The sequence below is a fragment of the Mirounga angustirostris genome, unplaced genomic scaffold (assembly GCF_029215605.1).
Source record: "Mirounga angustirostris isolate CCGP_5_RB_7025 unplaced genomic scaffold, mMirAng1.0.hap1 SCAF_5, whole genome shotgun sequence".
In the NCBI taxonomy this organism is placed as follows: Eukaryota; Metazoa; Chordata; class Mammalia; order Carnivora; family Phocidae; genus Mirounga; species Mirounga angustirostris.
The window spans coordinates 99,105,211-99,117,554 of NW_026991713.1; the positions used below are offsets into that span (position 1 = coordinate 99,105,211).

Genomic DNA, 12,344 nt, shown 5'->3' on the forward strand with positions numbered 1-12,344 from the left:
AAGTATCAGTCCTGCCAATTAAAAACTGAAAATCGGCATGGTGGCTAAACTAATTCATTCAGCTAGCATTTATTAATTGTCTACTCCATGATAGACAACTTGCACACATTCCTTTTATTGCCCATAAAAATGTTCTAATCTAGATCCATTGTATTTTAAAGTTACTAATTTAAACTTGACTTACTCTTTGAACCTAATTACACAGAATAGCCCTTCCTTTGGAGGGGAAACTTATTGTAGAAAACCTAAGACTTAGTCTTATGAACTAAGTCTTTGCAAAGAGCCATAGTATCTGGGAAGCAAAGCAACCAAATTAAGCTTTGGCAACAGGAGAGAAGGAGCAACTGTCTGTATGTGAAAGTGAGGCCATGGGGGTTGGCAGTTTAATGAAGAAGTGATGCTCAAGAGGCCTTGGGTGTTTCTTTAATCTTCTTTGTACTGCTAACTCTATGATTCTATTTTTTGTTTTGTTTCAAGTTTTTATTTAAATTCTAGTTAGTTAACATATAGTGTAATATTAGTTTCAGGAGTAAAATTTAGTGATTCATCACTTACATGTAATACCCAGTGCTCATCACAACAAGTGCCTGCTAATACCCGTTACCCATTTATCACATCCCCCCACCCACCTCCCCTCCAGCAACCCTCAGTTTGGTCTCTATAGTTAAGAGTCTGTTTTATGGTTTGCCTCTCTCTCTTTTTTCCACCTATGTTCATCTGTTTTGTTTCTTAAATTCCACATCTGAGTGAAATTACATGGTATTTGTCTTTCTTTGACTGAATTATTTTGCTTAGTATAGTACACTCTACCTCCATCCGTGTCATTGCAAATGACAAGATTTCATTCTTTTTAGGTCTGAATAATATTCCATTGTGCATATTATATATATATAAATATCATGGACATATGCATGATGATATATATATATATATCATCAGTTGATGGACATTTGGGCTCTTTCTGTAATTTGGCTATTTTTGATAATGCTGCTATAAACATTGGGGTACAGGCATCTGTCCCTTCAAATCAGTATTTTTGTGTCCTTTGGGTAAATACCTAGTAGTGCAATTGCTGAGTTGTAGGGTGGTTCTATTTTTAACTTTTTGAGGAACCTCCATACTGTTCTCCAGAGTGGCTGCACCCATTTGCATTCCCACTAACAGTGTGAGGGGTTTCCCCTTTCTTCGCATCCTCACCAACATCTAAGTTTCCTGTGTTGTTAATTTTAGCCATTCCGACAGGTGTGAGGTAGTGTCTTATCGTGGTTTTGATTTGTATTTCCCTACTGATGAGTCATGTTGGGCATCTTTTTATGTGCTATTAGCCATCTGTATGTCTTTGGAAAAATGTCTATTCATGTTTTCTGCCATTTTTTTTTAAGGTTCTATTTATTTATTTGACAGAGAGAGAGACAGCAAGAGAGGGAACACAAGTAGGGGGAGTGGGAGAGGGAGAAGCAGGCTTCCCGCGGAGCAGGGAGCCTGATGCAGGGTTCGATCCCAGGACCCTGGGATCATGACCCGAGCCGAAGGCAGACGCTTAATGACTGAGCCACCCAGGCGCCCCTCTTCTGCCATTTCTTAACTGGATTATTTGGTTTTTTTGGGTGTTGAGTTTGATAAATTCTTTATAGATTTTTGGATACTAAGCCTTTATGAGATAGGTCATCTGCAAATATCTTCTCCCATTCCATAGGTTGCCTTTTAGTTTTGTTGATTATATCCTTTGCTGTGCAGAAGATGTTTATCTTGATGAAGTCCCAATAGTTCATTTTTGCTTTTGTTTCCCTTGCCTCTGAGGGCATGTCTAGTTGAATTTATTTTTGTGTATGGTTTAAGAAAGTGGTCCACTTTCATTCTTCTGAATGTGGCTGTCCAGTTTTCCCAACAGTCATTTGTTGAAGAGACTGTCTTTTTTCACTGGATATTCTTTCTTGCTTTGTCAAAGATTAGTGGACCATAGAGTTGAGGGTCCATTTCTGGGTTTTCTGTTCTGTTCCATTGATCTATGTGTCTGTTTTTGTGCCAGTACCATAACTGTCTTGATGACTAGTTTTGTAATATAACTTGAAGTCCAGAATTGTGATGCCTCCAGTTTTGCTTTTCTTTTTCAAGATAGCTATGGCTATTCAGGGTCTTTGTGGTTCCATACAAATTTTAGAATTGTTTGTTCTAGCCCTATGAAAACAGCTGGTGGTACTTTTTTTAATGATAATATTACACATTTGATTTTATTTGGTATTATTTCTTTTTTTAAAATTTTATTTTATTATGTTATGTTAGTCACCATACAATACATCATTAGTTTTTGATGTGGTGATCCACGATTCATTGTTTTCGTATAACACCCAGTGCTCCATGCAGTACTTGCCCTCCTTAATACCCAGCACTGGGCTAACCCATCCCCCACCCCCTCTCCTCTAAAACCCTCAGTTTGTTTCTCAGAGTCCATAGTCTCTCATGGTTCATCTCTCCCTCCAATTTCCCCCCCTTCATTTTCCCCTTCCTTCTCCTAATGACCTCCATGCTATTCCTTATGTTCCACAAATAAGTGAAACCATATGATAATTGACTTTCTCTGCTTGACTTATTTTACTTAGCATAATCTCCTCCAGTCCCATCCATGTTGATGCAAAAGTTGGGTATTCATCCTTTTTGATGGCTGAGTAATATTCCATTGTATATATGGACCACATCTTCTTTATCCATTCATCTGTTGAAGGGCATCTCGGCTCTTTCCACAGTTTGGCTGTTGCGGACATCGCTGCTATGAACATTGGGGTGCATATGGCCCTTCTTTTCACTACATCTGTGTCTTTGGGGTAAATACCCAGGAGTGCAATTGCTGGGTCATAAGGTAGCTCTATTTTTAATTTTTTGAGGAACCTCCACACTGTTTTCCAAAGTGGCTGTATTCTTGAAAAATTTATGATTGAATTTCTTTGCTGGTTATTGGTCTGTTCAAATTTTCTATTTCTTCCTGTTTCGGTTTTGGTAGTTTGTAAGTTTCTAGGAACTTATTTTATTTATTTATTTTTAAAAATTTTATTTATTTATTTGGGATAGAGCGAGAGTGAAAGAGAGAGAGGGAGAGAGAGAGCACAAGCAAGGGGAGCAGCAGGCAGAGGGAGAAGCAGGCTCTCCACTGAGCAGGGAGCCCGATGTGGGGCTCGATCCCAGGACTCTGGGATTATGACCTGAGCCGAAGGCAGGTGCTTAACCGTATGAGCCACTCAGAAGCCCCTCTAGGGATTTATCCATTTCTTCCAGATTGCCCAGTTTGTTGGCATATAGTTTTTCATAATATTTTCTTATTATTGTTTGTATTTCTGTGGTGTTGGTTGTTATCTCTCTTCTTATTCATGATTTTATTTATTTGGGTCCTTTCTCTTTTCCTTTTGATAAGTCCGGCTAGGGGTATATCAATTTTATTGATTCTTTTAAAGAATAGGCTCCTGGTTTCATTGATCTGTTCTACTGTTTTTTTTTGTTTGTTTGTTTCTATATCATTTATTTTTGCTCTAATCTTTATTATTTCCCTTCTCCTAGCTTTAAGCTTTATTTGCTGTTCCTTTTTTAGCTCCTTTGAGTATAAGGTTATGTTGTGTATTTGAGACTTTTCCTGCTTCTTGAGAAAGTCTGTATTGCTACATACTTCCGTCTTATGACCACTTTTGCCACATCCCAAAGGTTTTGGACTGTTGTGTTCTCATTTTCATTTGTTTCCAGGTATTTTTTAAATTTCTTCTTTAATTTCCTGGTTGACCCATTCATTCTTTAGTAGTATGTTATTTAACCTCCATGTATTTGTGGTCTTTCCAAATTTTTTCTTCTGGTTGACTTCAAGTTTCATAGCATTGTGGTCAGAAAATACGCATGGTATGATCTCAATCTTGTAGTACTTGTTGAGGCCTGATTTGTGACCCAGTATGTGATCTATACTGGAGACTATCCCATGTGCACTTGAAAAAAATCTGTATTCTGCTGCTTTAGGATGAAATGTTCTGAATATGTTTATTAAGTCCATCTCGTCAGTTGTTTTCTTATTGATTTTCTGCTTAGATGATCTGTCCATTGCTGTAAGTGTGGTGTTGAAGTCCCCTATTATTATTTTATTATTACTAACGAGTTCCTTTATGTTTGTTATTGTTTTATGTATTGGGGGGCTCCCAAGTTGGGGGCATAAATATTTATAATTGTTAGATTTTCTTCCTGGATAGACCCCTTTGTAATGATATAGTGTCCTTCTTCATCTCTTATTACAGTCTTTGGTTTAAAATCTAGTTTGTCTTATGTAAGTATGGCTACTCCAGCTTTCTTTTGATGACCATTAGCATGATAAATGGTTCTCCATCCCCTCACTTTCAATCTACAGGTGTCTTTAAATCTAAAATGAGTCTCTTGTAGGCAGCATATAGATGGGTCTTGTTTTTTTATCCATTCCAAAACCCTGTGTCTTTTTATTGGAGCAGTCCATTTACAATTAGAGTGATTATTGAAAGATATGAATTTAATACCATTGTGTTACCTGTAAAGTTGTTGTTTCTGGTGATGTTCTCTGTTCCTTTCTAGTCTTTGTTGCTTTTGGTCTTTTTATTCCCCACTTGAAGAGTCCCCTTTAATATTTCTTACAGGGCTGGTTTAGTGGTCACAGACTCCTTTAGTTTTTGTTTGTCTGAGAAACTCTTTATCTCTCCTTCTATTCTGAATGATAGCCTTGCTGGGTAGAGTATTCTTAGCTGCATATTTTTCCTCAGCACGTTGAATATATCATGCCACTCTCTTCTGTCCTGCCAAGTTTCTGTGGAGAGGTCTGCTGCTAACCTTATTTGTTTTCCCTTGTAAGTTAAGGATTTCTTTTCTCTTGCTGCAGGATTTTTTTCCTTATCTCTATATTTTGCAAGTTTTACAATATGTCTTGGTGTTGCCCTGCTTTTGTTGATTTTGATGGGAGTTCTCTGTGCCTCCTGGATTTGGATGTCCATTTCATTCCCCAGATAGTTTTCAGCTGTAATTTGCTCAGATAAAACTTCTGCCCCTTTTTCCCCTCTCTTCTTCTGGGACTCCTATGATACAAATGTTACTATGCTTTATGGAGTCATTGAGTTCCCTAAGTCTACATTTGTGATCTGATACTTATCTTTCCCTCTTCTTTTCGGCTTCATTATTTTCCATAATTTTATCTTCTATATCATTTACTCATTCCTTTGCTTCTTCCATCCTGTGGTCATTACATCCAGTTAGTTTCACATCTCAGTTGTAGCATTTTTTTTTTTTTTTTTTTTGTAAATTTCGGCCTAACCAGTGTTTAGGTCTTTTTTCTCTGCAGTAAGGACTCTCTGGTATCTTCTATGCTTTTCTCAAGCCCAGCTAGTATCCTTATGATTGTTGTTTTAAATTCTGGATCAGGCATATTACTTATATCTGCTTCAATCAGATCACTGGCCATGACCTTTTCTTGTTCTTTCTTTTGGGATGAATTCCTCCATCTTGGCATTTTGTCTAGGTCTGTCTTCTTCTGTGTGTTAGGAAAGCCCGTTATGTTTTCTGTTCCTGAGAGTAATGGCTTTATGAAGAAGAGGTCATATAGTGTCCAGGGCCTGGTGCTTCAGGGAGTGTCTCTGGTGTGTGCTGCGTGCACTCTGCTGCTTTGTTTTGGCTGTTTTGTCCTTCAGGCCGGTCGTCTGCAGAGGCTCTCCTCGCCTGCAGTGGGCAGTGTTTGGACCTTGTCCAGAGTGTGGCAAGTTTTAACTAGGTATGCTCTGGTTGGCTTGTTAAAAGAAACCAGATCCTATTTCCAGCAGAGCTGGAGCTTTGCAGCACTCTGTGGTCAAGAGACTTGGTGGCTGTGGGGTTTGTGCTGGTCATTCTGGGGGAGGAGCCTGCTGCTCTGGCTCTCAGGCACACTTGCCCTAGTGAAGCAGCACCCGCAGAGTGCAGGGGAGCAGGGCTTGGTGTAAGCAGTTTAGGTTGACTCTGTTGGCACTGTGCTGCTTACCGAGGTTACTTTATGCTGAGGGGTGGCGGAGGGAAATTGTGCCAGCCCTCTCCTGTGCCCCAGGGGAGGGGAATTTGTGCCCGCAGCTGTCTGGGCAGCCCTCCCAGGAGAGCCTACAATCTCCCCTCCTGTGTCCCAGGCGTCCTTCAGATCCCTGCCTTCACCCTGTCTGTGTCCGGTCCATCTGCCCACCCGGCAGCACAGTGCACCTGTCTTCTATCTCAGGCAGGCCAGCTGAGTTCTAAAACTCTTAGCTCCCTGGCTAACTCTATGATTATAGACAAAATAATTGCATTTTATCTGCTTCATTTCCCCCCTAACTTTAATTGGAGGATAGTGACTTATCCTGCACATGGGGCTATGGAAGACAAAAAATTCTGTAGAATTTGAAGTGCTTTAGGAATGTTCTGTATGGTGGCACCTTTCTATAGTGCTAACTTCTCCAAAATAAGGATAAAGATGAGTCTGTCCTGGGTCCGACCTAAAGCTACTTATGACAGGAAGTTCTGGAATGACTTTGGTAAAACACACTTGTAACCTGGCTTAAAGTGTGATCTTAGGGACAATGTGACATAGCAAAGCACACATGATACGTGTATACTGTATAAAGGGTATTTTCTACTTCCTATTTCTTGTTTTCATTTCCCTTTCCTGGTAGAGAAAAGATAGAACTCATAAGCCAAATGTTTATCTTAACTATTACCTTTAAACTCATCCTTCCACATTTGGGGAGTTACTTTCAGAAGAAAAAATAAATTTAGGTTTTTCTTGCTTTCTTTCTTTCTCATAGTAAAATGGCCAAACAATGTGAACAGTAATAGGAAGAAGAGCAGGAGCTGTGAATAGTTAACCTGGACAATTGATCTTAAATTTCAAATCATTGCCTTTATTTTCCGATTAAAAGGTATAAGGCAAATAGTGGGTCCTATACCTGAAGCTCTTGACCCTAGAGTGTTCTATTTTTCATTTCTTAGCAGCCAGTCAACTTTAAAACATGAAGGAAATATCCAGAAAATAATCATAAAGCATTCCTTGGAGAAGTTTCCAAACATGAATAAAAAATAACAAGCCCCCTTCATTGAGCTCAGGTATTGTACTTGGCACTTTACTGCATTATCTTATTCATTACTAACAGTGGCCCAATGAGGAAGGAACCTTTAATCTCTATTTTGTGAAGAGGAAACTGCCCTAGACAAGGTAATTAGAAGCTTACGCCAGGTTACACAGCTTCTGGAAACAGGATGGACCATTTTAAGTAATGAAATTTAAAGCAAATATTTTCTAAATTACCCAAGTAGTGCATATTCTTTGTAAAAAAAAAAAAAATCAAAGATGTAGGAAATAAAATTTTAACAAATCACCAATAACCATATATGTGTGTATGTGTGTATATGATTACACACACACACAAAGATTGGAAAGGCACAGAATAAGTGATAGTGTTGGTTAACCCTGGAGAAGGAAGTGAGAAGATACCAGAAATGGAAGGGATGGTCAAAAACATGTTTAGCTTTATCTAGAATGTTCTGACTTTTTGCACAGGGACTGTTTTCATATATCAGTTGTGCAAATTTAATTTATTTAAAAACCCTCAAGGAATGAGGACACATTCCAGATAAAGTTAATCATTTTTGACTAACCTCATCACCCCTTTTCTGGTGACCCTCTCTTCATCACAATCTCTACTCAAGAATGTTTAAACCTTTTCAAAGTGGACATAAGTTACTTGATAAAGGGAAGATTGTAGAATTGTTGATAATGAAGTATAAGGCAGTATACTATGGCAGTTACGCGCACAGACCCTGGATCCAGACTGCCTAGGTTTGGATCCTGACTGCCCTATTGTATGATCTCTCTGTGCTCCAGTTTCCTCCTTTATAAATTTGGGATAATAATACCTATCTTACCGGGTTGTCATGAATCCTAAATGAGTTATTATCTGTACATTACTTAGCACCTGGCACACTGTAGGAGCCAGATAAGGGTTGCTATAGTCATTATTGATATCCTGACACTTAGAAAAAGCTATGATAAATTGTTGTATAGGCTTTTTCAGACTTTTTATCTGTATGTGTGTACATATACACATACAGACATGTACATACACATATATTCACATGGGTAAATATAGGTGAATTTTTATGAAAATTGGATCATACTATTTCTATTTATTATAACCTTTTTTTGTACTCAACACTATAGATTATAAACATCTTTCCATGCCATGGAATAATGAATGTTTAAAACAAATCTCAGGTGTGTTTGGTCTTAGCTAGTTGTGATAGCATGGATTCTTTTTGACCAAATGTGTGAACATATGATAAGACAGAAATTACTTGGCACTATATTGAAAATCTGGAGTGCTTATAGATATTGACACAGCTTACTTAAATGGTTGAATGGGCATTGATATGTCTTACCTGAGTGTATAATTATTTGTCTTATCTGTTAAGCAGTGATATTCAGCCTTTGTTAAATGTTTATCTTTAGAGTCAATATGCCAGAGAGAATGGTATTTTTAAAGGGTCACTGTGGGAAGGACACTTGGAATATAGTTCTTTGTAGTAAGAAAAATGATGTAGAAAAAGTACATTGGTTATTAAGAAAAGTATTTCTTCTTCTGCCTCTTTCTGGCTTCTCAGGAGATGTTTCACAAAGCGGAAGAATTCTTACCCAAGAGGACGGGTAGTGAAATGGATGAGATGGACACGTCGGACACCCAATGGGGCTGGTTTTACCTGGCGGAGTGTGGGAAGTGGCACATGTTTCAGGTACTTCCTTTCCAGAACATACCAGAAGGGCCTCAGGTCCACTTAGCGCCACCTTGCTGCCGCACTGCGTGCCAGTGCAGACCCTGAAGGACATTCAACCTTAAGGACATCAGATAGCTTGACTAAAAGAAAAAAGAGGAATCCTTCTAGTCCTTTTCCTTTTCATTTCCCCAGGTTTTCTCAATCATGTATTTAGAAGAAGCAGTGCGCATTCACTGTGCGTACAGAGGGCGAGTGTGACTGAGTTGTGTAGTGTCAGTACGGCTGAGCAACTCCAAGTTCCGTTTGGTGGACAAGGAGAAGGGGAAGAGAGCAAGCCCATATTAAGCACCTTGTGTCCGCCAGGTATTATGATAGATGCCACAGGTATCTTTTCTCCTTTAGCCTCCCAGCATCTCTGAAGCAGATGCTAGTACTCTCACAGGCCAAGAGACTGAAACTCAGAAAAGGTCACAGAATCCGTCCAGAGTCACATACAGCTAGGGAATTTGAACCCATACTCAAAAGCTTGTGGTCTTCTTTTACTTCCAAGCCTGCTTAAAGGAGATTTGAGCCAGTGAGGAAGTTGTAATTATTGTAATAATAATAATAATAATTGTAATATGCAATATAATAATAATAATTATTATTATTGTAATAATTATTGTAATCATAACAGTTTGGAAAGAGGGGTTCTAAGCAGTTGCTGGAGTTTCTTTGCTGGAAATCCTGACACTGTTTTGCACACGCTGGCTCAGCTGTGATTCTCCCTGTGTGTGGGAACTAGAACAGGCGATCAGTGAGTTCCCCGTGTTGCTCCATTCTCTGTCTCTTGTGACCACAGAACCGCCTCTGTGGCCAAGCCATTGATGTGAACAGCTGGTAAATGAAACTTTCTGGTTTGTCTTAAAGCCGGATACCAACATTCAGTGTTCAGTTAGCAGTGAAGATATCGAAAAAAGCTTCAAAACAAACCCTTGTGGCTCCATTTCTTTTACTACTTCCAAATTCAGCTACAAGATAGACTTTGCAGGTATGTTTTTTTTTCCCTAATAGTTGTGTGTTTTTAGTCTATCGATATGATAAAATCTACAGTTCTGTAGATGAGAATTAGTTGATGTATTTGTAAACAGTGAAGTAAATCCTTTTTGTCACACACAGAAATCTCTCTATAAAAATTCAAGATTTAAAGTCTTGAGCAACATTACCTTTTATAAAGGAGTATTTGTATGTTTATCGATAACTAATGTATATGGAGATTGTCGTATATTTTGAGCTTATGTAACACTTCTCTTCTAAGGAACACAAAACACTTTTTAGCTGTTTTCTTCATCATCCCTTCAGCCTTTTGAAATAGCTGGGAATCTTTATTTTAAGGATCAATCTGAGGGGTTAGTAACACTAGCTGGTGATAGTTTGAAGACCAAAGTTCAGCTGAACGACCCATCTCCTAGTGTGTCTTTGCCGGAAAACTATTTCTTTCATGGACATTGCCTTCTACCACTTTCTGATTTCATTGGCTCTTTCACAGAATAGCCAGCTAATCTGGAAATTGGCCCCACTTTGGATCATCTGTGATATATGGGCATGGTTTTAGGTATCCCATGAAAAACCTGTCGGATTCAGCTCTTTCAGTTTCAAGCGGTTAGTTTCAGCTGTTTATTGCACAGAGACATACAAGACCTGGATGGGGAGGATATTTTTTTTTTAAGATTTTATTTTTAAAGTAATCTGTACACCCACCATGGGGCTCGAACTTATAACCCCGAGGTCAAGAGTCATGTGCTCTACTGACTGAACCAGCCAGGCCCCCAGGGAGGTTTTCTTAATAAAGCATATTTTGGCTGCTACATGGCGCAGTCCTCTAGCTGGTGCATCCCAATTCTATGAGTAGTATCTTTATGACAGAGTTAGGAGTGTGTTGTGGTGCAGTAAGGTGGTGAAACCTTAGGAAATCCCCTTGAATGAGCTAAGGCCCAGAAATGGTGAAGGGGGTGGGGGCGGTTGTCCAGTAAGAGGTTGATGCAACCAAATCTCTAATGATTATTGTTTCCCCCAAAGCTTGTTTTATTAGCAAGAGTTATATTATGTTATAATACATTCTTATTATTCCTGACTAGCCATCACTTTTTTAATGACATTAGGCAAATAGACTGCCTTTAAGGGACCCCGATTATTTGTCTTTTGGCCTCAGTTTAGACAGAAGGCGTCCACTAGACCTTTTAGACATCTTGTGTACAAGGGCCTATTTGAAGTAATACTGAGACATCATGATACGCACACACACCAGGCTTCATGACAAGGATGAAGTTTATCAAAGCATTTGGTAGATAATTCAGCAAGCCACATGTTTCTGAAAGAATATTTTCTATTAAACTGTATTTTGGGGAGAAGTTTCAAACAATGCAGTTTATTTAAAAAATGTCTTTATCAAAGAATAGGAGTCACATATAATGATTCCATTTCACCAGCCCTCTATATAATGATATCAGCATTTTGCATGTACTATTTGCAACATTAGCCCCAACTATTCGGCCACAAGCCAACTCAGGTGCTCTTGATAAAAATGGTGAAACAGAAACTCAGAATGAGCTGCTATAAGAAGACACCACAGGCTTTGCTCCCTTTGCTGAGATGATCTTGCTTTTTCCTGCACAGCAGTGATGCCATTGTGGGCAGAACCTAAGAGAATCCAGAAAGGGCAGAACATACTTTATACCTTATAGCATTTGCCTGGATGGGCGGACCTCTTTATTTTGGAATGGGATGATGCCAGTTAGATAAGATAGAGGGACTGGCATCTCACATTAAGCCTCAGTACTTAACTTTGTGGGCACGAAGAAATGGACCTGGTGATATCGCCACAGTTAAGGCACAAAAGAGAGAGTTAACTGGTCTTTTATCACTAGAATCTCTTTAAAAAGGATGTATTGCGTCTAGTGGGTTTTCTGTTTTTTGGCTTGGGAATACAATTTAGAGAGAAGGCGAGAAATGTACCAATTTTTGATATTCTGTGAATTGTGTTAAGTTTTACAGCAGTAACATATCTTTTTACCATTCACAACATTTTTGGAGAAATCAAAGTAAGTACACTTTCCACTTAATAAACCAACCGGAAGCTTTGGTTCTATAATTTCATTCTCTTCCGAGTACTCTTCATTTTCCTAAATTTGGAACTCTTGCACTGTAGCATCCATTTACTGTCAGTGGGATACAGAAAGGAGCGGGCCCTGCCTACTGAGCCGCATGAGCCGAGCATCCTGTGCGTGAGCGTAGGTCACGGGATGAAGCCCGGCTCCCTGAATAGCACTTTTTTTTAAAAAAAAGATTTTATTCGGGGCGCCTGGGTGGCTCAGTCGTTAAGCGTCTGCCTTCGGCTCAGGTCATGATCCCAGGGTCCTGGGATCGAGTCCCACATCGGGCTCTCCCTGCTCAGCGGGAAGCCTGCTTCTCCCTCTCCCACTCCCCCTGCTTGTGTTCCTGTTCTCGCTGTCTCTCTCTGTCATATAAATAAATAAAATCTTTAAAAAAAAATAAATAAATAAATAAATAAATAAAAAAAAAAAAAGATTTTATTCATTTGACAGAGAGAGAGA

General features: G+C 39.0%; 1 protein-coding gene across 5 annotated transcripts in view; it reads left to right on the top strand.

Annotated features, from left to right (window-relative positions):
- PARP11 (poly(ADP-ribose) polymerase family member 11) overlaps positions 1 to 12,344 on the top strand; it is a 44,488-nt gene that overhangs the window by 14,250 nt on the left and 17,894 nt on the right. Inside the window, exons 2-4 of one of the 5 annotated variants that reach the window (XM_045874035.3) lie at positions 6,973 to 7,086; positions 8,641 to 8,769; positions 9,661 to 9,781. In XM_045874035.3, coding sequence (XP_045729991.1) covers positions 8,644 to 8,769; positions 9,661 to 9,781 — 247 coding nt within the window. In that variant the 5' untranslated portion in view covers positions 6,973 to 7,086; positions 8,641 to 8,643. The remainder of the gene's footprint in view (positions 1 to 6,972; positions 7,087 to 8,640; positions 8,770 to 9,660; positions 9,782 to 12,344) is intronic. The other 4 variants (XM_045874036.3, XM_054507221.2, XM_045874034.3 and 1 more) reach the window with 4 other exon arrangements.